We start from the raw sequence: 27,329 nt of genomic DNA, 5'->3' as shown, positions 1-27,329 counted from the left end.
GAAAGTTGAACCCACGATACATTGGTCCTTTCGAAATTTTGGAACGTGTTGGACCCGTTGCTTATCGTCTTGATCTTCCAGCACAATTGAGCTCAGTTCATCCTACCTTCCATGTGTCAAACTTGAAGAAGTGTCTTGCTGCACCCGAACTCATCATACCATTGGAAGAACTTACTATCGATGATAAACTCCACTTTGTGGAGGAACCTGTTGAGATTATGGATCGTGAGATCAAAACTTTGAAACGCAACAAGATTCCGATTGTACGAGTACGATGGAATGCCAAACGAGGACCTGAGTTTACTTGGGAACGAAAGGATCAAATGATGCGGAAATATCCTCATCTTTTCCCGACTCCTCCATCTACTTCAGCTTAAATTTCGGGACGAAATTTTCTTTAACAGGTGGGTAATGTAACGACCCTGGTTTTTCCAACGTTATTTATTAATAATTATTATTATTAATACGCTTGATTAAACGAATGTATGTTATTACATTTACATGTTGCTTTAATTGCCCGTACTTGAACTTTAAATGCCCGAAACGTCTTTGTGACACCCGGAACTTGCACGAATAATATTTTAAGATATTATTTACATTCATGATTAATTTTATTAATCATTTTAATTAACTAAAGCTATTAGTTTGTTACTTGGGCTTAAGTTGGACTTTTAGTGGACTTACATGTTACTTGCATACAACTTGGGCTTTATACATGTACATGGACTTATGAGAGCCCACCCTACTTATTAGTTGGACTTAATTAGCCCATTAAGACTTGCAAGTATCAAACTTAAGTGTAACTAGTTAGTTACATCCATTTAGAATCTTGTTAACACATCATCCCCATGCACTACACCTTAATATCCAACTTTTGTCATCTTTACAAGCTAGTAACCAATGAACCAACCCATCCCCTCTTCTTTTTCTGCTGAATGCCGAACCCATAGTGTCATAATAGTGGTGTTTTGATTTCATTTTTCCTTCATTACTCTCACTTGTATGCTCTCTCAAAAACACACACACTTTACTTGCAAATTCCCTCAAACTTTCTTCCCTTTTTCTCTCATACTTGTAAGTGTTTGAAACAACTTCTTTTCTTCTTTTCTTTGTTGGTAAAAACTGATTTCATAAGCATTCATCATCATCAATCTTTGTTTGTTGTTTGATTCTTGTTACATGTTGTTGTTACTTACTTACTAACTTTCAAGAATCTAACTTCCTAGTTTTGATTCTTCATAATATCTTGTATTTATAAAGAACATCCAAGAACATAATCTATCTAGTTATGTTCTACATATTTTGTTTCAAAAGATTAAAGTTCATAGTTGTATAAACTCTTTACTTGTAGTTCTTGAAGTAACTTTAAAGTTACTTCACTTAAAGATCAACTTGGGTTGAATCTTTAAAAGTATGAGCAACTATGAACCATTTTCTTATTTAGTTAGTTTTCTACTTTATTTTGTTTCAAAAGATTTAAAGTTTATAATCTTTATAATTGTTACTTGTGTTCTTGTTTGTTGTATGTTACTAGAATACCACCTTCATGGTTGGTTTAGGCTTATCATTCATTTTCTTTATTTCTTATTGTTAGTTGCTTACTACACATTTGAACAAGGACATGAAACCAACAAGAGCTTACACTTTGGTGCAAGTATCATGGATCCAACACTTGGTTGTGATCTTTCTTAGTGTTCATGAACTTGTTCATAAACTTACATGTAACCTTGGTTCATCAAACACTTACAACACTTGCACTTGAGTTATGATGGACAAACCTTGGTCAAAATGATGTTAACACATCAACGAGTTGTACACTTGAAGCTATACGCATCAAGGATGAGAACCGTGATGAACATCAAGCACCGAGACAACCGGAACTCTCCAAAACCCACTGCATTCTGTCCAAAAGTTTCTGACCTACTGCTTCTGGAACAGACCAGTAGACCTGGGCTGTTCTAACCTTGATTTTTAGATAGAACTTTTCGAGTAGATAACTTTTCATATAGGACTCGTCTTAATCCGAGTTACGGTCTAGGATTTATGGCCCTCCGATCGTTACCATGTCCTTTAACGTTGTGCAGAAATTTCTGACCTACTCGCACTTAGACCGTCGCCACGGTCAAACCAAGACGAGTTTGCTTCTGTAAATTTTACCACACTTAAGGGACTCATAGACGGAGCCATGACCACTGGTCTCACCTTAATTCAGTAAGGGTAGAGGCCGTGGTGACTGACCGAAGTCAGCCTTTGTTTTAAACGACTTTCATAAACGAGTCTTACTTGTTACCTTTTGTTTAATGATGATTGATGATGACCCTTATGACCTTAATTACGTACTTGTAAACCTTTTGAGACGACTTAATGACTTAGTGCTATTTGACTTAGGTTGAGGACGTTTGGACCGTTACTTGCACACCACTTTCCGACTACTACCTTACCGTTACTACTAATCATTGTGAGTTATAGCATTCCCTTTTTACTTTAACTTATTTTGGGAACTGAGAATACATGCGGATTTTATGTTTTACATACTAGGCACGAGTACTTAAACTTTATATATGTGTGGGTTATATAACGGCAGAAACATTCCCTTTAGCTCGGTAACGTTTAATCATTGGTTTTTGAACCATGAACGCGAATCTTAGATATGGATCCATAGGGTTTGACATCCCCACTCGGGCTAGTAGCGCTAGCATTTAACGAGTGTTTAATACTTCGAGGTTATACGCACTTGCCAAGTGCACTTTAAGGGGGTACAATAAACGTTAAGTTAGTTACCGGGTGCCCACGGTTAAGCATATACTTTTACATACTTTTGAAATGCTCGTTGTAGCACTGAAATCTCGTGGCCTACTTACATTACTGTTATACTTAAACTATAGCTCACCAACCTTTGTGTTGACCTTTTTAAGCATGTATTTTCTCAGGTGCTTGAAGTCGCTTCCGCTATCTTACTAGTCGTGCTGTAGAACCCGCTGCCTAGAGTTGTTATCGCATGACTACTTATGTTGCATTCAAACTTTTTACTTATGAACTTATGTAACGACCATTATGGTCACGTACACTTATTTAATGCTTCTACTTAGCGAAGCATACTTTTGATTTGTAAAACAATTGACGTATGTTATGACGTCACTTTTATTTATAAATGTAAACTCTGTTTTGATAACGCATATAGTACTTAACCTTGTAATGATCCTGTTGTTGATGGTCCGTACATGATGATTTAGTACGGGGCGTCACAATATGCGTTAAGAAATGGGACTCGACACCTATAGAACTAAGGAACTCAAAACCTATTCATTAAGGAGAAATTGTTGCCCTACATTTATGTATAGATTATTGTGAACTAAGTAACTTTCGGTTGGAAACCAATACTCTCTTCCTCGTATCCATTACCTCATGATTATTTGCGTGGATCCCGTGTATTCCAAATCGACCTCCGTTCTGGTTATCATCAATTGGGGGTTAAGGGAGACGATGCCTCCTAAGCCATTTTCCGAGCTCGCAACGTTAGTTGTAAATCCCTCTTAGTACCGTTTGATTTATTTAGGACTCCGTCCGTATTCATGAACCTCCTAAACCACGTATGCAACTTATCTAGACAAATCTGTTATCATATTTATAGATGACATCTTAACTTATTCAAGTAAAGAAGGCAAACGAACAACATCATCATCTTACGCTCGAACTTTGAGAAAAGAGCAACTCTATACCAAATTCTCCGAGTGAGAATTTCTGTTAAACGAAGTCAAATTTTCTAGACCATGATGTTAATGGTCAAGGCATTACAATCAATCTCGAAATCAAGCCACACGTAATCATGAAACTCTCTCAACTCAGACTTGTATTCGTAAAATCTTAGATCTCGCCTGTTATCACCGAAGATTCATTTCTGACTTTTCTCGTGTTACCCGACTTTTAAACTCGTTAACTCACTAAGGGAAAACTTTAAACCTCTCCGTGTTCGAACCTTGAGCGTGATTCTTCACACCAACATTTCTAGTTAAAATCGTATAGCAACAGATGGAACTCAAACATGGAAATATTTCTACATGAACGCCGAAAGGCATACTCTCTCGACTCAAAATTAACGTAACTAAAATTCGTTATTTTGCACGAAGAATTCGAATACTAAACTGTAGATCCGATCAACTTTCTCGTCATCACGTACCACACACATACCTCTGTTATTTCACCGTTACTGTCTGATATTACTGGAATTTAAGATAACACACAATCCAACGATACTTCACTCTTCTTTGACTTAACGTCCTTGTGTTTCTGATAATCGGCCAACTATTATTCAACCCCGAACTATACAATTACGTGTACTATCTTGTTTCTCTTCCAGACTTCAATTTTCGACAACTAGAGGCACGTTATGGCAACCTCGAGATGTAAGCTCATCCTATTCTCAGTCCTCATTTCACTCCTATCTTTATCGCTCGCATTTCCGTTTAAGGAAACTCCTTGTAACATTTCTCCATGGATAGAGAAACTCCTCACATTACATTAGTATTCGCCACGAGGGTGAATAGTCCTAACGAACATTTTTTTTTTTTTTTTTTTTTGAACCCTAACTAACTTGTTCAAACATATCTTAAGAGATTCTATTCCAACACGGTGTATCCTTGTCGATTATCCCGTATCGAAATACTCGTTTCACTTCTAGTTTTACAAGAAACCCTGGAGACCCGCTTAGACATGAGTACCACGTACCACCCACAAACCGATGAACCGAGCAAACGAACGATTTACGTCTTGGAAAGACATGTCACAAACTCGTATTGTCACCTTTAGTAGATCACTCGTACAACAGTAGTTACCACTCGTGTGTTCACCCGCACTTTCCGAAACCCTATATGACCGCTAATGTCGTACCCCTGTTCATTTAACCAATGCATGTGGCAAACAAAACACAGAATCTGAACTCAATCAAGAAACAACAATTGAGATCATTCAAGTCCGAGAAGGGCTCGAGACAACCCATAGTCACCAAAAGAGTTATACCAAACTTAGATGAAAACCTCACAAAATCCCTGTAACAGTGTAATATTGAGAACCCGCACCTTGGAAAGGTGTAATCCGTTTCGAGAATCATGGAAAGTTAAACTCGCGACACGTTAACCCTTTTGAAACCTTAGGGCGTATTGGAACCGCTTCCTACCGTTTGGAACTTCTGACTCAATTAAGTTTCCGCTTACCCTGTGTACCATGTAACAAACTTAGAAACGTGTCCTGCGGAACAGGAACGTGCAATCCTGCTAGATACATCAACTATCGATGACAAACTTCTCTTCATAGGAAAACCAGTTGAAACCAGGTATCGTAAAAACCGAACCTTAATACAACGAAATACTCTAACTATCCAAATTCATGAGAACACTCAAGGACGTGCCTTCACTTATTCATAACATTGACAACGTAAAGTCTCGAGTAAGAGATATCGACTACTACTTCCAACTAAATTTCGGGACGAAATTTCTTTTGAGGTGTGGATAATGTAACATCCCGCATTTTTCCGTTAAATTATTTTAACGCCCGTCTTTTTCTTTTTAAATAATACCCTTCGTATCTAGATTCGTATCCTTTGTTATGTAACGTTTTAAATATTCTCGTTATCGGATTTCAATATCTCCCGTACTCCCGTGTAACTTAAAATAAATCGTTTGGTTATATCCCGCACCCGATTTGAACTCGAAGGACTAAAGTCGCCAAAGGGTCAAACTAGTGACTAGGTCAACTAGTCAACCCTTCTCCTCCATCCATTCATTTCACCTCCTTCTTCCTTTTTGATACTTTCAAACTCTCTCAACATTCAAACCTTAAATCATCATCCAAATCCGTTCAAGCGAGCTTCAATCCAAACAAACTACATATTCTTGATCCTCTCATCATCCTCTTCGATTTGATGCTAACCACTTCGATTTTGGGTAACATTTCTTAAACACTAGATTTCTTTAAATTCGTGTTCTTGACTTAAAAGTATGTTAATTGGTGTCTATGGCTCATTGTGATGTCGTGTATGTAATTTGTATGCTCGATTTGTTGTTTTTGGGAGTAACTAGTTCATTATGAAAATTGCTTGCTAAATCCTTGATTTTGGATGATCAAATGTTGTTAGATTGTTAAAGTGCATGTTTTAAAAGTGTTACTAGTATCTTTAGCTTCGTTTTGATGTATAGGTTGATTAAGGAAACATCAAACTCTTGACTATTGATTTTTGTGAATTTTCGTTAGAGTTTGATAGACTTTAAATGAACTTTTGATGATTTGAATGCCATGAAATGTTGTTATTAAGTGTTTAGTTGTATTACATGTTTCATTACCTTCAAAACGGCATATCATATGTATAAATTGGATTCCCGAAACTTGAATTGCAATTGATGAACTTGAAACCTTGTTTTGGAACGTTTAACGAACTTTCGACGAGATTTTTGTTGTCTAAAATGATAAATTTGATTTAGGAAATGTATCTAGTTGTGTTCCTTGTCGAAAGAGCTTTCCGGTGATATAAAATACATGTCTTGATTGTTTGCGGATCATAAACTAGGATTGATTGAAGTTTGGCTCGTGCCTTGTGTTTTCTGCAAACAGGACCTGTAAGCCTTTTGGGACGCCGTCCCAACCACCTAGATGCCGTCCCACCCTTCATATTGGGACGCCGTCCTGACAATTGGGACGCCGTCCCACTCTTCATATCAGGACCCCGTCCTGATTTTTGGGACACCGTCCTGATACACTAAAATGGGCTGTTTGCTTTGATCTTTTGACGTAAAATGTTTGCTATGCTACGGACCTCCGATTAACATGAAACTTGGCCAACATGCTCATATATGATTATATAACTTAGAAAAATTGTCGGATACCCAACCCGACCCCGTTGACTTTTCCGTTGACTTTGACCCGACCAAGTTTGACTTTTTGTCAAACTTAACCAAATACTTATGCAACCTTTCTAACATGATTATTTACTTGTAACTTGCATGAAACTTGACTAGTTGATTCACATGTTAATATAATCGAGTCGTAACGAGCCATAGGACTAATTGAACATCTTTGACCGTTTGTGCTTACCGATATTGATATAACCTATATGTTTAGGTCAAGACTAGCTTTGTCTTTGCACGCGTTTACTTGTTGAAGTACTTTATTAACTCTCGCGCTCAAGGTGAGATCATAGTCCCACCTTTTCAACAACTTTTATACTTTTAAATCGTGGGCTGAGAAAACATATACTTTGTTACATCTTGTACTACTTACTTTTATGTTTTGAACACAAGTGTGAAAACAAACATTCCACGTGCGAGTTAGAACAAAAATGCCTCAATTCGATTATCATTAGTTACACTTGCAGGGTGTAAGCGAGAACTTATATTGTGTGGCCATACGGGTTTAACAAACCCTCATTCGGACGGTTCGCTACCGTTATGCGGATGAAATATATTTTTGTGTTTTAGTGTGGGTTCTAGCACTGTGTGATGGGGTAACGTTGGTTAAGTTTTGATAATTGAGTGCTCGCGTATAACAACACTTTTGGAATGCAAATGATTTGGATAATCTACGTTATGGAAATACAAAATCTTGTGGTTGAAAAACAACGTTTAATACTTACTAAACCTATGATTTCACCAACGTTTTCGTTGACAGATTCTTCTATGTTTCTCAGGTTTTGAATGCTTAGTGATACATGCTTCCGCACTCTTTTGATACTTGCTTGGATGTCAAGTATACATGCATTTTGGAGCATCTTTTGAACTTATTTAAACTGGGTCGCATAGTTTTCATTTGTACTTAACGTTGTAACTTAACTTGTGGTCAATTATCTTTGTAAACTTTGAAATAATATTTACACTTGAATGGATGCGACATATTTTGGGTCAAACGTCTGTTTTAAAGACTTATGACCAGGTAATGGGACCTACGTAGTCGACGCCGTCACTTGACGATTTGTCGGGGTCGCTACAACAGTGTTCTTAAATCATATATCGATTATCACGGATCTAAATTACTATGTCTAATATAATAATTATAATATTAAATAATAATATATTATATCATATGAAAGTCAAAAGAGCATAATAATAATGCAGAGAATGAAAGAAGCATCCTTCGTTTTGTTTACTAGTACCGACAGTTTTTACGGAGTATTATATCGTGCGAAATTAGTGGCGGATAAAAGTGTTCAGAAAAATCCCATATTTTTAAATTAAATATATTTATTTATTTTGGTCATTATGGTATAAAATTCGATCATTAATTTATTAAATAAAAATTACATCAACTGTCCCTTTCATTTATGGGTGAAATATAAAAAGTGTTAAAACTTAACAAATAGTTCCTAAATATATTTTTAATAAGCCTAAAATTTATAGATTTCATTTTTGTATCACCGTTTATTTTAAAATTACATATGTTTGAATTTAACTTGCTTAATATCAATCGGAACATCAGACGAGTATTACAATCATTTAATATTTTTTTTAATATACTTTATATATATATATATATATAGATTCGGGTTTTATTATATAATTAAATACATTAAGTATATGTTTTCAAATAAATAAATTTAATATTTAATCTTATATATTTACAATTAATATTCATGTACATATATATATACATACTTAAATATATATGAATCTGTTTACAAATAGTTGCTCGTGAATCGTTGAGAACAGTCGAAGGTCAATTGAATATATAAACATAGGTTCAAAATTTTCGAGACTCAATATTACAGACTTTGTTTATCGTATCGAAATCATATGAAGATTAAGTTTAAATTTGGTCGGAAATTTTCGGGTCGTCACAATGATGAAAAGCGCAGCGCATATGATTAAAAGTGCATATGATAAAAGGCGCATATGATGAAAAGCACAACGCATATGATTAAAAGCGCATATGATGAAAAGTGCATATGATGAAAAGCGCAGCACATATGATTAAAAGCGCATATGGTGAAAAGGATATATGATGAAAATCGCATATGGTGATTAATGAAAAAGCACATATGGTGATTAATGAAAAGCACGTATGGTGATTAATGAAAAGCACATATGGTGGTTAATAGAATATTGAGAAAGAATCACCAATGTTTCTTGAAAGAATTCAAGGTTATATATAAGGACTAATTCATCCATCATGTGAACCATTTTGATATTTCATGGTTCTAATAGACGCATCTAGCGGATGGTCTCATGTTTGTATGTTATCAAGCCGTAATATGGCATTTGCAAAGTTTCTTGCTCAAATTATTAAATTGAGGGCACATTTCCCTGATTATACTATTAAAAGGGTGAGATTGGATAATGCTTGTAAGTTTACATCTCAAGCATTTAATGATTTTTGCATGTCTATTGGGATTGTTGTTGAACATCCTGCTACTCATGTGCATACATAAAATGGTTTAACCGAATCACTAGTCAAACGATTGCAGTTAATAGCTAGACCATTGATAATGAGAACAAAACTCCCAGTATCTGTATGGGGTCATGCAATTTTACATGCTGCATCATTAATTCGCATTAGACCAAGTGCAAGTCATACATATTCTCTCTTGCAACTTGCTTTTGGCCATCAGTCAAATATTTCCCACCTTAGAACATTTGGTTGTGCGGTTTATGTTCCTATCGCACCACCACAACGCACTAAAATGGGTCCTCAAAGAATGATGGAAATATATGTTGGATATGAAATATCTTCAATCATAAGATATATTGAACTCATGACGTGTGATGTTTTTACAACACGTTGCTGATTGTCACTTTAATGAAACATTGTTCCCTATATTAGGGAGAGAAATGAAAAATAAAGAAAAAGATACTTCATGATGTGAACATCGATTAAGGTATATAGACATCGCACAAAAGAATGCGAAAAGAAAGTTAAAAAATAATACATATGCAAGAACTTGCAAATAAATTACCTGATGTATTTACAGATACAAAAAGTAGTGACTAAATCATATATACTAGCAGTAAATGCTTCAGCTAGAATTGAAATTCTAAAAGCTAACAATAATGTCACTCATGAGTCTTTGCCACGACAGAAACGTGGAAGACCAATTAGTTCCAAAGATAAAAATCTTCGAAAAAGAAAATCAGCTGATAATGAGGTAAAAGAAAATGTTCAAAAAGAACCACAAATCAATACTCCTTCTGCAGAGGAGATTGAGGATGTCAACACGGATTTTTCAATCAATTATGCACATTCAAAAATATTATGGAACCAAAATGAAATGAAAAATCTTGATGAGATATTTTCATATAATGTTGCATATGACATCATGAATGATGATGATGATCCAGAACCAAAATCTGTCATTAAATGTCAAAATAGACACGACTGAGCTCAATAGAAAGAAACAATACGAGCTAAATTTGAATCCCTCAATAAAGAAAAGTTTTCATATCAATAGTTATCATTGTGAAATATATGGAATACAAATGAATTTTTATCCGAAAAAGAAATGAGAAAAATGAAGTTACAAGGTAAAGCTAGATTTGTAACTCAAAACTTCTCTCAAAGACCAGAAATTGATTATGAGAAAACTTATTCTCCTGTTATGGATGAAATTACTTAATCATCCTGGCAATTTCTAAAGATTTATAAATGCATCTAATGGATGTTATTACTACTTATTTAAATGAATCACTTGATTGTGATATATACATGAATATACATGAAGGATTTAAGGTATCGAAAGCATCAAATGCAAAATCCAATGAAATGTATTCCATTAAATCACAAAGGTCTTTATATGGGTTGAAACAATTGGATCGCATGTGGTATACCCGATTAAGTGATTACTTGATAAGCAAAGGGTATACAAATAATCTTATTTGCCCATGCATTTTCATTAAGAAAACAACATCTGGATATGTGATTATAGCTGTTTATGTTGATGATCGTAACATCATAGGTACAAATAAAGATATTCATGAAGTCATTCAACTTCTAAAGAAAGAATTTAAAATGAAAGATCTCTGTAAAACCAAGTATTGCTTTGGTTTACAGATTGAGCATATGCCTAATGGTTTACTTGTACATCAAACAAATTATACCAAAAAGGTTTTTTAAAACACTTCAATATGGACAAGGCAAAATCATTAAGTACTCCTATGGTGGTTAGATCACTCAATGTTGACACTGATCCATTTCGTCCCCGAGAAGAACATGAAGATGTTCTTGGTTCAGAAGTTCCATATCTTAGTGCAATTGGAGCTCTTATGTACCTTACAAATTGTACAAGAACTGACATTTATTTTGCAGTTACTTTGTTGGCAAGGTTTAGCTCAGCTCATACAAAAAGACACCGGAATAGGATCAAACACATATTTCGATACCCTTGAGGAACTGCTGATTTAAAATTATTTTATTCTAACAATTCAAAACAAGATTTGTTTGGTTATATAGATGCAAGTTATTTATCCGATCCACATAAATCAAAATCTTAAACTGGATATGTATTCCTAAATTGAGGTACAATAATTTCATGGCGGTTCCAGAAACAAACACTTATTGCTACATCCTCAAATCATGCCAAAGTCATTGTATTACATGAAGCTACCCAATAATGTGTTTTGGTTGAGATCAATGACACAAATCATTATTGATTCTTGTGGACTAGAACGCTATAAAAACCCAACAACTATCTATGAAGATAATTCAACTTGCATAGTACAAATGAAAGAAGAGTATCAAAAGTGACAGAACAAAACATAAATGCTGACGAGGAGCTAAAACCATAGACGGTTTTAAAGGTCATAAGTTTGATGGAAAAGAATGGTATGTTGGTAAGGCTCAGAAAAGGACTGAAAGAGAATAGGAATTGAAACAACGGTTTGAGCAAACCATGAAGGAGACTGTAGACAAATCACAGGGGCTAAACTTGTACATAAAAGATTTAGATGATATAGTTTCAGATGAAAACCTCAGATTCTTTTATATACTCAAGATCTCATAAAAGACAACCAGATTAAAATGAGATACGTTCAATCAACAACTCTGCTGATCTTTATACCAAAGCACTGTTAACTGTTGTCTTTAGAACACACGTTCACAATATTGGCATGAGGCAAGTTCAAAAGATGTGATGACTCAACGATATCTACTTGAGGGGGAGTCAACTTTATGCTGCACTCTTTTTCCCTTGGCTAAAGTTTTTATCTCACTGGGTTTTTCTTTAGCAAGGTTTTTAACGAGGCAGTACTAGTTGTTTTTCAATAAAATTGTCATCCAAGGGGGAGTGTTGTGAAAAGATGTTATCTCAAAAGTCAAAAGTGGATGACAACTTTTACATATCACTATTTCACATGCTTCATAATTGAAGAATCTCAAATGTACAGATATTTTAGTAGTATATATATCGAGTAAATGTAACCATATGAGGTGCACCATTCTTACATATATATGAAATATATACTCCTCTCTCTCTCTCTCTCTCTCTCTCTCTCTCTCTCTCTCCCCATTACTACTCTTTAATATTTAAGTATTGTATAAGCTTAGACAAAAGGTAGTAATAAACTACTAAATTACAACATCATTATCATTATTATTATTATTATTATTATTATTATTATTATTATTATTATTATTATTATTATTATTATTATTATTATTATTATTATTATTATTATTATTATTATTATTATTATTATCATCATCATCATTATTATTATCATCATCATCATCATCATCATCATCATCATCATCATTATTATTATTATTATTATTACTCAAAGACCCGCGAATTCGCGGAATTTTTTAAAAAAAAATTGTTATAGTAAAGTAGAAATTGACCTTATATCTAAGGATTGATTATTACCCATTATATAATATTTATTTATATTTTATTTTATATAATAGTAAAGTTTGAATTATATTTTTATATAAATTCAATTTGAAATGGTTTTACTGTTATCCATTTTTGATTCTCACTAAAAAAGTGGTATATCTAGGCAAATCGCCATATTAGTTATAGGGATGACAATGAGCGGGAAAAACCAGTAAAACCATGGGTTCGTTTAAGAAATACATATAAAAATTACCCGTGAAAACATAAGTTCATTTTTTTTTAAAGGTTAAAGCTTCAAATAAGTCATATATTTTTATTTTTGTCTCATTGTAGGTTATATACCCCGAATGATCTCACTGTAGGTTATAAACTTTCAAAAAGTGCATTAATATAAATGACTAAACATTTAAACCTGGAACAAAATAACATGTCATCCTATTTAGCAATGAGTTGTCATTCCACATAGGATTATGGTTGGTATTTAAACCCCCTGTATTGGGATAAAAGAGAAACTATATAGCATACATTGAGACAAAAGAGAAACTATATAGTCTATTTATAGTTTTAACCCTTAATTAATTATATCTGTTTCATGTCATCTTTAAAAGAAAAGAAAAAATGCCACGTAACTAAATTATCGAGAGAACCGCTAGTAGGTAATGTTTTGTTGACATGAATACACTTTTTGAAAGTTATAACCTGTAATGAGATTATTTGAGTTATACAGCCTACAATGGGACAGTTCAAAATATATACTCTATTTGTAGCGTTAACCCTATAAAAAAAAAGTGATAGAAAATATATGTATTAGGAATTTTCTAACTTATCATTAAAAATTAAAACACTCATAATACAATAGTCTAAAGTGAAACATAGTCCCGATTCTGAGAGAAATAATGTTAATCTTGTCCACATGATCATATAATTATCATTCAAAATTTCTTATGACATGTATCTTGAATACCCTTCAAAGGTCGGTGAGCTTCTATCAAGGAGAGCTGCACAACCAAGATCATTATTATACACTTATATATTTTCAGGCTTTATATCTAAGTAAATTGCAAAGTCTTGGATATATGTAAACAAACAAAATCATTGTGTTAATGGTAGAGTTGTATATAACTGTAAAGCCAAGGAGAAATTATATAAGTTAACAAAAATATTGTATTAAAGCATATATATAATACTGACATTGTGATGCTATCAACATAAACACCAAAATCAAGTGTTCTAATGTAGATTCTATAAGTATACTGAGTTGAATGAACCATGTTAACATGGAAAAATACATTTGCTAAGCAATTGCAACGGTAATTTTCAACTTGTAGATGAAAATGTCTTTGCTGGGCACCCGCATTCAGTATGGTCCATAATCAAAAGTAGCCGTTTTCTAAAGTAAATACATGGCACCCAAGTTTTTACATTTAATTAATATAGTAGCCCTACCAGTGTAGGTTACTTCTGGTGCAAGGTACCCGATCGTTCCAGCAACCATTGTCATGACAGACGTGTCGTTATGGATCAATCTAGCTAGACCGAAATCACCTAAATGAGCATTGAATTCTGAATCTAACATCACGTTGTTTGGCTTTACGTCACGGTGAACCACTGGGCTACCACATTCTTCGTGTAGGTAGACTAGTACGGACGCTAACCCCGTTAGAATATTGTGCCGTTGTTCCCAATTTAGGAGCGTTGTCCCAATGTATTTGTCGAGGCTACCATTTGGCATGTACTCGTATACAAGAAGGAGTTGATCACGATCATGGCACCAACCTTCGAGTTGTACCAAGTTTTTGTGTTTTAATCGTCCAATCGTGCAAATCTCGGCCAAATACTCCTTCTCGCCTATAATTCAAGTCGATTAATAATCCAAAGGAAGTAAAAAAAGATTTTATATATGAAGACGATCTACCAATTACTGCCGCAGTCTTAAAATAATTTTCCACCAATAAAAGCATAGTTTTAGAAATATGCAACACTAAAAAAAATTCAATTTTTGACGTTTTTATTATTTTTAACGCTTTAATGTGTATATAACTTGACATGTTTTTTACACTTAAAACAGTCAAAAAGAAAAACTTAATGACACTAAAGTTAATAATCCTTAAAAAATTTGACACCATCATTTTTCAAGCTTTAAAGTTTTTGACGTTATATTATTTCACGTTTCTAACTTATATTCACAATTCTAAGCGTGAGAAAGTCATTCCAAAGTGTTATGATGTGATTGTTTCACCTGTAAATCATCAAATACTAATTTTACCCTTCTAAAGTATGCAACTTTTTAAAATTACACTTCGTGAAGTCGGCATTCAAATTTGTAGGAAGTTAACGAATCATAAATGCGAGATTATTTTATGAACTTAGCACGAACCTTGGGTGGATGTCGACGAAACTTCCTTAACGGCTATCGTTTTATGAGGATCAGATAAATAACCTTTATAAACGCTTTTGAAACCTCCTGTCCCTAACAAGTTGCATTTGCTAAAGTTTTTGGTCGCTTTTGCAAGTGTTTTATACTTATACACCTTTGGTGCATTCGCAGCATGTTGTGACAAATGTTCAATTTCGTTATGTCTTTGATTCCTTTCTTTGTTCCGCCTAAAAGCTCTAATCGCAAACAGAAGGATAATAGCAATCAAAATCAAAATCGCAAGTAGTACAGGAACAACAATCACCAACACGATCTTCAATTTGCTTTTTACAACATTTTCATTTAGTGACTTCTGGTAAATCGGTTAAGATGAAGTTCCAGTTAAGTATATGGTGTGATTCACGTGCAAGGCCCGTTGATCCTGTGAACCCGATGAAAACTTGCCTAGGTACGGTATTTTTCATAATAATGGGTTGTTGGAGAAATTCGACAAGTGGCTCTTCTGCGTACGCTACGAAACCTTTAAGGATTTTTTCCCAACCGTCGTATGTAATTTGGACAGTGATGTCTAGTCCACTCTTTAGATCAATTTGTGTGTCATTTAGACTTTTTACGACGACTGGATTTTGTACACTGAATGTGTCGATTGCCACGTGATTCGCATCCGGATCACTCTCGATCTCATTATTCTTGTATGTGTCCAGCTCTAATGCTAGTTGGTGTGGAACTCCACCTTCAAAAGTTGATTGAGTGTAAGTATAAAATTTGTTATGATTACACACTTACACCCACATAATTAGCTGAAGTGAGGATAATTTTAGACATAAACCTGGTTACCCGGCCCGTATACCCAAAAAAGGACCCGACCCGTTTAAATTTCAAAACTTGGAGAATATTACATAAAACGACAATACTCTCCGTGTTCCAAATCTATTGTCTTGTTTTGACTTTAGAGGTCTTTTCTTTTCAACTTTGACTTTAAATTTAAATTATTTTGTATGTGTTACATAATTAAAACTTGATGAGTGTTATACCATTAAAAAATATATTTAAAAATCAATCTATTAATATAAATTTTATCGAAGAATATATAACACAAACAAAAATATTCAAAGTCAAAGTAACGTCAAAACAGGAAAAAGAATTCCCAATATGTGCTTGTTTTCAAGACATGATAAACGGTATACCTCGTTCAAATATAAGTTTAAAACCTATGTCTTTTTCAAACACGTTGATTGGGTTATGGTCAGAAATAGGCATACCCTTTACCTTTTATAAAACAAGCACATGTTGGAAATTTACTCAATTAAATGATAACCATGGTTCATGGAATGTATCACTCACATTGAGCAGGAGGACCAAGGATACCATATACGATCCATGGCTTAGTTGCGGTGAAGGTTGATCGTCTTGAGCAATAACAAATGCCATTCCATCGCCAAACATCTCCGAATCCGGATCAACCAAAATCCTAACACTAAAAGTTGTGACGAAGCATGCGGGCCATGCGATCACAGGAGTCTTGTATAAAACCCGACCAATTAGATCAACCAAAGAACTATTCGCGGTTACTTGTGGCCCTTCATCTTTAGGAGTTATGATCAAACTCCCATTACTTGAAATAACCGATCCCATACAAATAAAATCGCCATCTTGGTCGCAACTATTTGAATTAAAAAACGAGAATGAGAAGCTAAAATCACATAATCCCGTGTTTGGGATAACGAAAAGAAGAAGCGCTACGACTAACATGATTACTCGTGATCGAATAACACGAGATACAAAATACCAAATGGAGAGTAATTGGGTCATATGAGTATATAATTAGGTACAAGATCTTTTTCTTGTTTTTAGTAGCGTTTGTTGTCATTTTTAATGTAATTTTTTTTTGACAAAAATGGAATCTAGATTCTAGAACATGGTTGGAGTTACATTCAATATATGGTTACATATGATAACAAAGTTGGGTTCTTGAATGAAATTTAGTGTGCAAGACGTGTATATATATAGAGAGAGAGGGAACGAATTATTGTCGTCATATATGCTCTTCTAAACTTCGGCATCTTCATCCAATTAGATCTGAATATGTTTTATTGTACTTTGCACTAGCGTAACTGTGTAAAATACCCATAAGCATTTTATTATTAAGATGTATATGGCGGTTATTGAATTGTTCATAATTCTATTCGCAATTCTTTACAAACTTTAATTACATTGGTTTTTTAATCTTGTTACACCAATTATCCTTTAAACTAACGATTGTCAATTATTACTAAAAATAGTCATAATATTTTTTTTTTCTTTTTATAAAGATCGTTGGCTGGTTTGTTTTAGGAAAATCTTTTATAGAACCAGATACGAATCATGTTATACATGAGTAGTCTTCGTTAGATCTAGTTCACTTTACTTCATATTAAATTGAATTTATTAGTATATAAATGCATTCATTTCCTTTGCGTTGACACAATCTCGAATTGACACAATATAGAATGCTATCCTAGTGAATCACGAGTGTAACATATAAAAACAAAGTCAAAAATTATTATGTACTTTGGACAAAAGTGAGTATGTATTGTTTTATAATCAGTAATCCATTATTTATATTTGTTCTAGAGAATGTCTTATTTTCTCGAGTGTTGCTAAATTGAATATGATAACCACAATTGAAAAAATAATAATTCCTTAAAGAGGAAATATAATAAAAACAACATCCGGGGGATTAATGTTAATGGGTCTTGGTGTGAAAATCCTAATACAATCAAAGAAGTTGCTTTCAACCATTTTAAGAGCATATTCGAGGTACATAATTCGGATGGACCAAGCCTTGAAGGGCTGTTTTCTGAATTGATTACATCAGCGGACAACGAGCTCTTAGAAGCTCCTTTCACGGAAGGGGAAATTTGGGAATCGGTCAAATGTTGTGGTAGTTCGAAGGCCCCGGGACCGGATGGGTTCAACTTTGGTTTTTTCAAAAAGTTTTGGTCCATAATCAAAGATGATTTGGTAGGTGCTATCAACTGGTTTTGGGTTTTTGGCGAGTTTTCAAAGGGTTGCAATGCCTCTTTTGTTTCCCTTATTCCGAAGAAATCGGACCCGCTGAGTTTTAGTGATTATCGCCCGATTAGTCTTATTTGCAGTTATTATAAAATTATCGCGAAGATGTTGTCTTTGAGAATTTGTAAAGTGGTACCTAGTCTTGTAGGGAAGGAACAGAGTGCGTTTCTTGGGGGTAGATATATTCTAGACGGTGCGTTAGTTGCAAATGAAGTGGTCGAAGATCTTAAACGAAACAAAAAGCACGGCCTAATTTTTAAGGTAGACTTCGAGAAAGCCTTTGATTCGCTTAATTGGGATTATCTTCTTAAAGTGATGAAATGTATGGGGTTCGGTACCAAATGGTGTAAGTGGATTTCCTCGTGTCTTAAATCGGCTACAATCTCCATTCTCATAAACGGGTCTCCGACAAGTGAGTTTAATCTTAAAAGGGGCGTTCGCCAAGGTGATCCCTTATCACCTTTCCTTTTTATTATTGCAGCGGAGGGACTTAATATCCTAACGAAAAAGGCGGTTGAGAGAGGGATGTATAAAGGGGTGGAGGTGGGTAAAGATAAAGTCGTCATTTCTCATTTGCAATATGCGGATGATACGATTTTTTTTGGCGAATGGAGTAGACGTAATGCGCGAAATTTAATGTACTTGTTGGAATGTTTTGAACGGGCTTCGGGGTTGAAGGTTAATTATAATAAAAGTCAATTATTTGGGATAGGCATTAGTAATGATAACGTGGAAGCTCTTGCGTCTTGGTGTTCATGTCTTGCAGGTCGGTTGCCTTTCATGTATTTGGGTATTCCCGTGGGTAATAAGATGAAGAAATTGAATGATTGGTCCCCGGTGATCGAGAAATTTAACAAGAGGTTAGCGGACTGGAGAGCAAAAATGATTTCATTCGGTGGACGGTTAACTTTAGTTAAGTCGGTTCTCTCTAGCCTACCTCTCTATTACTTCTCGCTCTTTCGTGCCCCTACTTGTGTGCTAAATTCTCTCGAGAGTGTGAGACGGAAATTTTTTTGGGGCGGGACGGGTTCTAACTCTAAAATGTCATGGGTTAAGTGGGAAAAAATCCTTCTTCCTCACGAAGAAGGGAAGAAGGAGGTTTAAATATCATGTCCTTAAAAAGTAAAAATTTAGCTCTTCTTTGTAAGTGGTGGTGGAGGTTTAAAACCGAAACTAACACTTTGTGGGTCGCCGTAATTCGTAGCATTTATGGTTCTAATGGAGGTCTTGTGCTTGGAAACGGGCTTGTCCGAAAACCAAACGCTAGCCTTTGGAATTCTATTTGTGTCGCAGGAAAACATGTGGACGGGTTAGGGATTTCTTTCTCTAAGTCTTTCATACGCTTGCTCGGGGACGGGAAAAGCACCTCTTTTTGGAATGACATTTGGGTGGGGAACGCAAGCCTCAAAGACAAATTCAAAAGATTATACAGGCTCGAGATTGACAAAGATATCAACATCAGTAATAAAACCGAAGAATTTAAGGGAGATGGGCTCGGCAATTGGGCCTATCCACCTATGGGACGAACGAATAGTGAACTAACTGAATTGCGAGATACTGTTCGGAACTTGCAGCTGATCGAAGATAAAAAAGACTGTTGGAGCTGGAATCTCAATTCGAAGGGTACATATATGGTCAAGGACTGTTCGGTTCTAGTGGACAAAGTCATCCTACCACGTGCGGTTAATTCAATTGAGTCGTTGCGAAATGGTTTGGTTCCAAAAAAAGTAGAGGTGTTTATTTGGCGGGCGAGATTAGGTCGTATACCGGTAAGGTTCGAGTTAGATAAACGGGGCATCGATTTGAACAGCGTGAGATGTCCGATTTGTGATGGTGACATTGAGACGGTGGAACATATACTTTTTTCTTGTCAAATGGCCAAAGACATATGGGCGAAAGTCCTTAAATGGTGGGGGTATAATTCGGCTTTATTCGGGTATGAGGATATTTTTAATGGTACCTTCGGCTACGTAGCACATGATCACAAAAGGAACCAATGGCAAGCGGTTTGTTGGGTGGTTTGTTACATTATATGGAAGAATCGAAATGCAAAGGTGTTCAAGAATAAGCTCGAGAAGGTCCCATCTTTATTTAGCGAGGTTCAAGTTCTTTCATACGATTGGATTTCACGACGTTGCAAGGGTCATATTATGGATTGGCTTCAATGGTTCTCACAACATTAGTTTCTCTCTTTTGTTAGTTGCAATCTTTGCAATTAGCTTAGGGCGGTGTAATTTGTTTTCTCTATTTCTTTCGTGATGTATTGTGTTGTTAAGGTTGCCCAGTCAACCATGTACTATTCGTGATTGTTTAATATAAGTCCTTCTTGCTTTTCAAAAAAAAAAAATAGAACAATAACCATAGGAAAAAGGACTTCTCGTTTCCCTGACTCTTTCTTACCTTGGTCCTTGGGCATAAAAGCATAATGGGTCAATAGTCCACTAAAGAATATCGTAAGGCCCAATAAAATGTCATTTTTTTGAAGCCCAAATTAAATCAAATGACTTAGTAGCCCAATATCAAGCTAACGCCGAATGCAAAAGCCCAAAAAATCCAACACCCCTTATTTTTTTCAACGAGAGAAATCAAATCAAATAAGAACAGAATATAACACACACGATTGTTAAACCCCAAGGTTATCAATATATTCACTTTCTACCCTTATATCAAGGGTTACGGCTTTTGCTAGGGTTTAAACCAACGCTCATTCTATTAGTTGGTCTGGCGGCAAAATCACAAAATTCAAGTTTCTTTAATCTCTCAATCCAACTACAGAATCCTTATTTTCTAACTTTAATCTCAATTCAAGATTCTAATTTACAATCAAGAAAGTTGTCAAGTTCCTATTTTTATTTTCGCCCAATTCCTAAAAAGGTCAAAATTTGTCGAATTTGCAAGTGAGTTTCTGTTATTATTGCGATGGGAGCTGTAGGTGGAGATGAACATGCTGAGATGGGTGATGTTAGTGATTATGAGTTGTCTCATCATGTTCGTGAAGCGCTTAAATCTGCTATTTTGGTATCAAAACTTTATTTTTTACTCTCAGGGTTTTGATTATATTGGTTTTCTTTTAATTTATGTTATTATTATTATTATTATTATTATTAATCTATTAAGTGGATGAATTTGTAAAAATTATGCTTTATGGGATTTGAAGGTTAAATGGTCAGTATGTGTTCTTAATGTAAACCAAAATTATGGTATATCATATGAGGTGGTTGAATTGAATTGAATTGAATTGAATTTAGGCACATTATAAAATTTAGATAAAGAGTTTTTAAGAGTTTTATGTCCATTTTATATTCTAGTAATTATGAGTTCTTTAGAAATGATTAGGCTTTTGTGGTAATTGGATCATAATTAGCGATTCTAGTAATTATGAGTTCTAAAAAAATGATTATTTTTGTTCCAAAGAAAATTGGATCTTTAAAATTTAGAACCTAATTCCTCTCTTTTTCCACTTCGCTTGTATTGTTTGTTGGGCTTTTGTGGTAATTGGATCATAATTAGCGTTTGTAGTTTGTGAGTGTATCGAATTCCATATCTTTTTCTGTTGTATACTCCTACTTCAAAACCTTATATGGCGTGTATTCAATTTTGAAAACCGTCTATTGTATAAGTAATAAATTACGATAACATTTCACGTGAGTTTTGGATTTTTTAGTTGGTAGTCAAATTTATATTAGAGGAGATATTGATTTACAATGGCTTGTTGCAGGGTGATACTGATGAATATAATCAAATTGTTGGACATATGCATCACAATGTGCGCCTAGACCCTGATGAAGTGGCCATGCTTGTCGTAAGTCTGTTGTCATTAAAAAAACAATGTATACAGATAAATAACGAGCTTGGATTTATTATGTTTTCTTTTTTCTGACAGACAATTTTGAGAGCGCTATCTGAAGCAGTTTCCCACATCGATGTTGTGCATCACCGGTCTCTTCTTTCTTCTGTAAGATAATAAGTTAGAAGTGTATTGTACATCAATTACTCTTCAATGATGGGTAGAGTTCAACACCTCTTGTATGGTTCTAATGGGTAAAACTAAAAAATGTAACTAAAAAGGAAGTGGCTCGAATGGCTTGAACAATGTATTAAATATGTTAAAATGTATAAAACCTGCTTACTCGATTGCCATAATTTAGTCTGTGTATTCAGTGCATTATGTATACGAACTTAGAAAAGTGTTTGCATGCATGCCTCACCCAGTTCATTCTGACCCGTAAAACTACATGGTTTGACTTGAACTCATTATGACTAGCTGCGCAACTTACCCAATTTGACACCCTTGTGGTAATTCAACTTGTATACTAGATAATTCTGATAATCTTATATGTTTTAGATATGTGGAATGAGCTTGTGGAACTACGGGCCCAATGTCATGGATGCATTAGTCGAACTAGTAGTAACCTTGGTATGAGCTTAATCCGATTGTGTCAAATATAAACAATTTGTCTTCAAGTTTCTTACTTTATTTCATAAAAACTGCGTATCAGGCTTCATCAAGTGGAAAATACGTTGATTTGTGTTTGGATATGCTTGTAAGCAACTTTACCCCACCTTTCAATTTCCTCGAGATTTTGAAGCAGCCACGTGGATTAGCGAAAAAGGATCAAGTTCTTAGTCGAGTTCATTTTGCACTAAAAGGAATTGCCGATCTTGTGCCGCTAGCGCCTTCGAGATTGGAACAGATTGTTAGGGAGAGAATACCAAATGTGTTCGCTAAAGAAGCTGTGAGCTAAATGCATATTTGAACCTTATATTCGATAGTCATGTTTAAAAAAAACAGTGGTAATGTTTAATAACTTTGCTACTTTTGCAGCAAATTGTAGTATATGTGGAGAACATGCTAATGTTGGAGGGTGGTGATATGGGTGAGCTTGTTGGTAACTCTATGATATTCGAATTGGTGAATAGGCTGATAGACCTAGATGTGAGTGGTTACTAAATTCGTAGTATTACAGAAGTTAGAATAAAAATGCGTACTTTTATTAAAAATTTAATCGGATTGGACTTGTTATAGGTGGAAATAGGTTGGGATGAAGTTTTGCAGGATGATGTTACCAATAAAGGCATCTTTGAGATGGAGCTAGAAGATATGGCACGACCCATTGATGAAACCGAGATGGATATGGATGAGGTAATCTAAAAACCCGTGTATGCATTAATGAGTTGACTTATTGAAAGAACTGTTGTAGTACAAACTTATTGCTTAATTTATTGAACCTTGTGTATCATTTTTTGTTTACAGCCCCAGAGAGTATATACTGGTCGAAAAGTTCTTTGGGCAAACGTAGCTGCTCAGAAGTTGGATACGTTAATGGTTCTCATGTTTGACCACCTTCAAGCTGCTTTCAATAACGGTCGTTTGGTGCAGGTAGTTTGTGGACTTCAATTTTTTACTTTATATATGCTCTTATTTTCTGTTTATAGGTATATGTATCATTTTAAATTTAAAATTTCATTTAGGTTTTTGAGGCACTTCTTCAGTCATTCCAGAGTACTGTGTTGAACGCATACAAGTCAAAATTTGCCCAGGTAACCAATTAATCCTTATTTTTCTTTTATGTCCATCTTAAAAATGGAATTTTCCTATTTAAAATGTGTCAATTCGGGTTATGTTTTATCTATGACAAAGTGGCACGAGTAAAGTTAAAAAAAGTTAGCCTAAATTTGTCTAAATCATCTCTATTTGGAAATTTGTATTATCATTGTACAAATATAGATCTACATTATTTACCCATGTTGACCCGTTACCCGTTTCACCTGACTCACCCACTTTGCCTAATCTAATTGTGTTAGTTTACTCTTCAACTGTTTACATGATACGCTTGCTTACCCAAACTTCAATTTTTGTTATTGTAGTTTGTAATGTTCTATGCTTGTTCGCTTGACCCCGATGATTGCGGGATGCAGTTTGTGAGCAGGCTTCTTGAAATCTTTAGTAGTACTGTCTATCCTCAAGACTGGCGGTAAATTGTTTCTTTCAAATAATGGATCTTTCAAAAAATATATGTTTTTTTATATTCCTTATAAATATTACTGTAATTAATATACTATACTATTTATGATAAAAAAAAAGAGAGCTGTCTTGATGGGTCAACCTGGCCTGATTTTTACCTATAGCTAACATATTCTTGATGCATTGCAGAATGAGTGCAGTTGCTTATCTTGCAAGTTACCTGTCTCGTGCCAAATTCTTGTCCGATTCGTATGTGACAGACGTATTGGAAAGGTTGGCAGACATATTATACAACAGTTATATTAATTTTTTCTACATAAATCTTATATGCTGAAATGTAATTTTTTCAACTGTTCCAGTATTGTGGATTGGTGTTACAAGTACTCCGAAATCCAGAGTGGTGAAATAAACCCAAAAAATCACCGAGTATTTTATGCTGGATGCCAGGTATGATAACTTGTTTGTATAAAATTGAATCATTATAACTGGATCCAATGTGATTTTATATATTTTTGTTTATTGATTTGAACACAGGCCATTATGTATGTACTTTGCTTCCGTCTGAGATCAATTATGGACACTCCTTTACTCAAATCAAAACTATCAAATATGCCTCTTGAGCAACTTTTAAAGCATGGATTGAACCCTTTAGAGGTATATATTAAAAAATTTCTTTGTTGTAATACGCTACGGCTTTTTGATGACTCATTCCTAGGGATGAGCAAAAATCCCGAAATACCGAAACCGTACCGGTACCGAAACACCTTACCGATGGTATTCGGTATCGGTATCGGTTCTTGATTTGAGACGATTTCGGTATCGGTACCATTCGGTATCCGTACCTATGCAAATCACTTCATACCATAAAAACCTTGTCAAAAGATATATTCTGTGAATATAATTCAAAGAGTGTACCAATATTAGTTGTGTGACAATATCAGCTGTGTGAATTGAAAAAAAAAAAGTTGTAAAAATCGAAAAAAATTATAAATTCGGGACGAACGGGTAAAATACCGGTACCGATACCGGTACCGATTTCGGTATTCGGTATGGTATTTGGTTCTCGATTTTCCTTATTTTCGGTATCGGGATATCCGGTATCGGTATGGTACGGTACGGTACCTGTACCGATCTCATCCCCACGTCACTGCAAAAAAAAAATAAAAAAAAAAAAAAAAAAAAAAACATTTAATCATCGCATCACAATCACAATATATGTTATAATAGGTGTGCTTACCGTCCATAGTAGAGGAGTTTCTCCATCAAACTAAAGCCGCTCGTCTTTTTCGTGTATCGGGTACATTTGCGTTTCATGATCTACTTGAATCGGACCTTTCCCGGGCTTTTGGTGGGTTCGAAAGACTTGATATGTTCTTTCCCTTTGATCCATATTTGTTGAAGAAGTCCGACAGGTTAGGGTTTTTTTTCCTTTATATATATATATATATATATATATATATATATATATATATATATATATATATATATATATATATATATATATATATATATATATTAATAATTTGCTATCAAAATAAAATTAATGTAGTTTGGCATTTTCTGCATCGTGTAAATTTACTCAACTTGCAGTTATATCCGACCAAACTTCATGTACTGGAAAATGGTGAGGACTACTTCCGACGATGAACATGACGAGGATGATGATGATGATGACGACGTCGATGAGGAAGGTGTTAGAGACGAAGATGAAGGTAATCACGGTGTATCTAATGGCATGGGTCCCATGAGCTTTGAAGACGATAACGTACTTGATATGAAGTTGAACGAGATGTCTATTACTCCCCGAGATTCCTTCATGTTTGGAAACGATCGGCATAAAAAAATGCAGATGCCTTCAAGAATCAGACCGTCTACGAGCCCAGAATCCTTGTGATTCCATGTGTGATTTTTCTTCTGGATGAATGGACGTAACTACCCTTGATTTGGACGCTGGGGTATTGGTATTGTAGCGAACGTATGGTTAAAGATCATACTTGTAGACAGATGTGCATCTGTTGTTGGCCCCACACGCGGTGGTAGCGATTGTAATGTTGTTGATAGTTTAGGTGGTTATATTGTATCAACTCTTTTTTGATGGTGTTAACAAGAATGTTGGAAACAATTGGATCTTTTATCATATGAATGTTTTAGATTTTGCACTAAAAGAATGTAAGCTTTATTATTAGTTGATTTCTTATATATATGATAAATCCAAATCTGGATTATATCTTAACATTTTTCAGAATGGTTGTTACTCATCCTCCTCTTTTTGTTTTATATATTTCAATCATCAGTTTAAATGAAACATTCAACAATTGTCTTATGGGTTTAAGTCATATTAAAGCTATGTATATTTCCAATAAGCTATCAATCAAAGTTTTAAAAATAAATTATCAAGTTGATACCTATTAAACTTGATCACAATGTGTTTTAAGTTGCTAAAGCTGCATATATTCAAGTAAAAATACTTACCCTATTCATATGCCAAGTAGTTTGAATAGAAAAAAACTTTTATCCGTTTACCTGTATATCTTTTAAACTTGTGTTCAATGTGAGTCGGATCGCTTAACCATTGTTCATATTTGAAAAAAAAGAGCAATGTGGAAATACATGCCACTCAAACAAACGACAAAGATCTATGGAATCATATGTTAAGTGCTTAACATTTTAATTCCAATAAACAATTATATGCCAAATAGGCAACCAACTTATGCCACGTCGTCTTAATGTAACCGTCTCGAAATGATGTCTATCACCCTAAAATGATTAAAGAATTGTGAATTAGCATCAAAGATTTATTACCAACACAAAATCAGATCCACCTGAAATGTTTATTACTATGAAATTGCCGTCTAACTTCGTAAATCTTTATCACAACAGCAATGTCTCTTTCAAGTTTCAACACAAATGAGTTATGACATACCTTTTGCAGGTGATCAGCGCATTACTTGCAAGTTGCAACCAACACTTAACAAACGCTTTGGCGTTTGTCGATCTATTCCAACTACTGCTATAACTTGTGGTTCTGCTTCTAATGTTAATTCAGTAGCAGTAGGAGTTGATAATTTTTCTGTTAATGATGTTAAATCCGTACCAGCAACTGCTACTGCTTGTGGTTCGGTTTCTGC

General features: G+C 34.6%; 2 protein-coding genes and 1 pseudogene across 2 annotated transcripts; 2 read left to right on the top strand and 1 right to left on the bottom strand.

The window, feature by feature from the left end:
* Positions 1–14,195: 14,195 nt before the first annotated feature.
* On the bottom strand, positions 14,196–16,994 carry LOC139859186 (probable L-type lectin-domain containing receptor kinase S.5; annotated as a pseudogene).
* A 343-nt stretch (positions 16,995–17,337) lies between these two features.
* On the top strand, positions 17,338–20,419 carry LOC139859185 (uncharacterized). The gene is made up of 4 exons (XM_071847980.1): positions 17,338–17,343; positions 17,871–18,582; positions 19,003–19,096; positions 19,396–20,419. Exons 1-4 carry the CDS (start codon positions 17,338–17,340, stop codon positions 20,417–20,419), a joined length of 1,836 nt encoding a protein of 611 aa, XP_071704081.1.
* Positions 20,420–20,920: 501 nt separating this feature from the next.
* Positions 20,921–26,439, top strand: LOC139857227 (RNA polymerase I-specific transcription initiation factor rrn3-like). The gene is made up of 15 exons (XM_071845965.1): positions 20,921–21,254; positions 21,955–22,038; positions 22,120–22,191; positions 22,582–22,653; positions 22,736–22,972; positions 23,062–23,172; positions 23,263–23,379; positions 23,491–23,616; positions 23,709–23,777; positions 24,105–24,211; positions 24,391–24,474; positions 24,561–24,648; positions 24,736–24,855; positions 25,429–25,613; positions 25,792–26,439. Exons 1-15 carry the CDS (start codon positions 21,156–21,158, stop codon positions 26,093–26,095), a joined length of 1,875 nt encoding a protein of 624 aa, XP_071702066.1. The 5' UTR covers positions 20,921–21,155; the 3' UTR covers positions 26,096–26,439.
* The last annotated feature ends 890 nt before the right edge of the window (positions 26,440–27,329 follow it).

Source organism: Rutidosis leptorrhynchoides, chromosome 7 (genome assembly GCF_046630445.1).
Source record: "Rutidosis leptorrhynchoides isolate AG116_Rl617_1_P2 chromosome 7, CSIRO_AGI_Rlap_v1, whole genome shotgun sequence".
In the NCBI taxonomy this organism is placed as follows: domain Eukaryota; kingdom Viridiplantae; phylum Streptophyta; class Magnoliopsida; order Asterales; family Asteraceae; genus Rutidosis; species Rutidosis leptorrhynchoides.
This window is presented reverse-complemented; position numbering and strand designations above follow the sequence as displayed.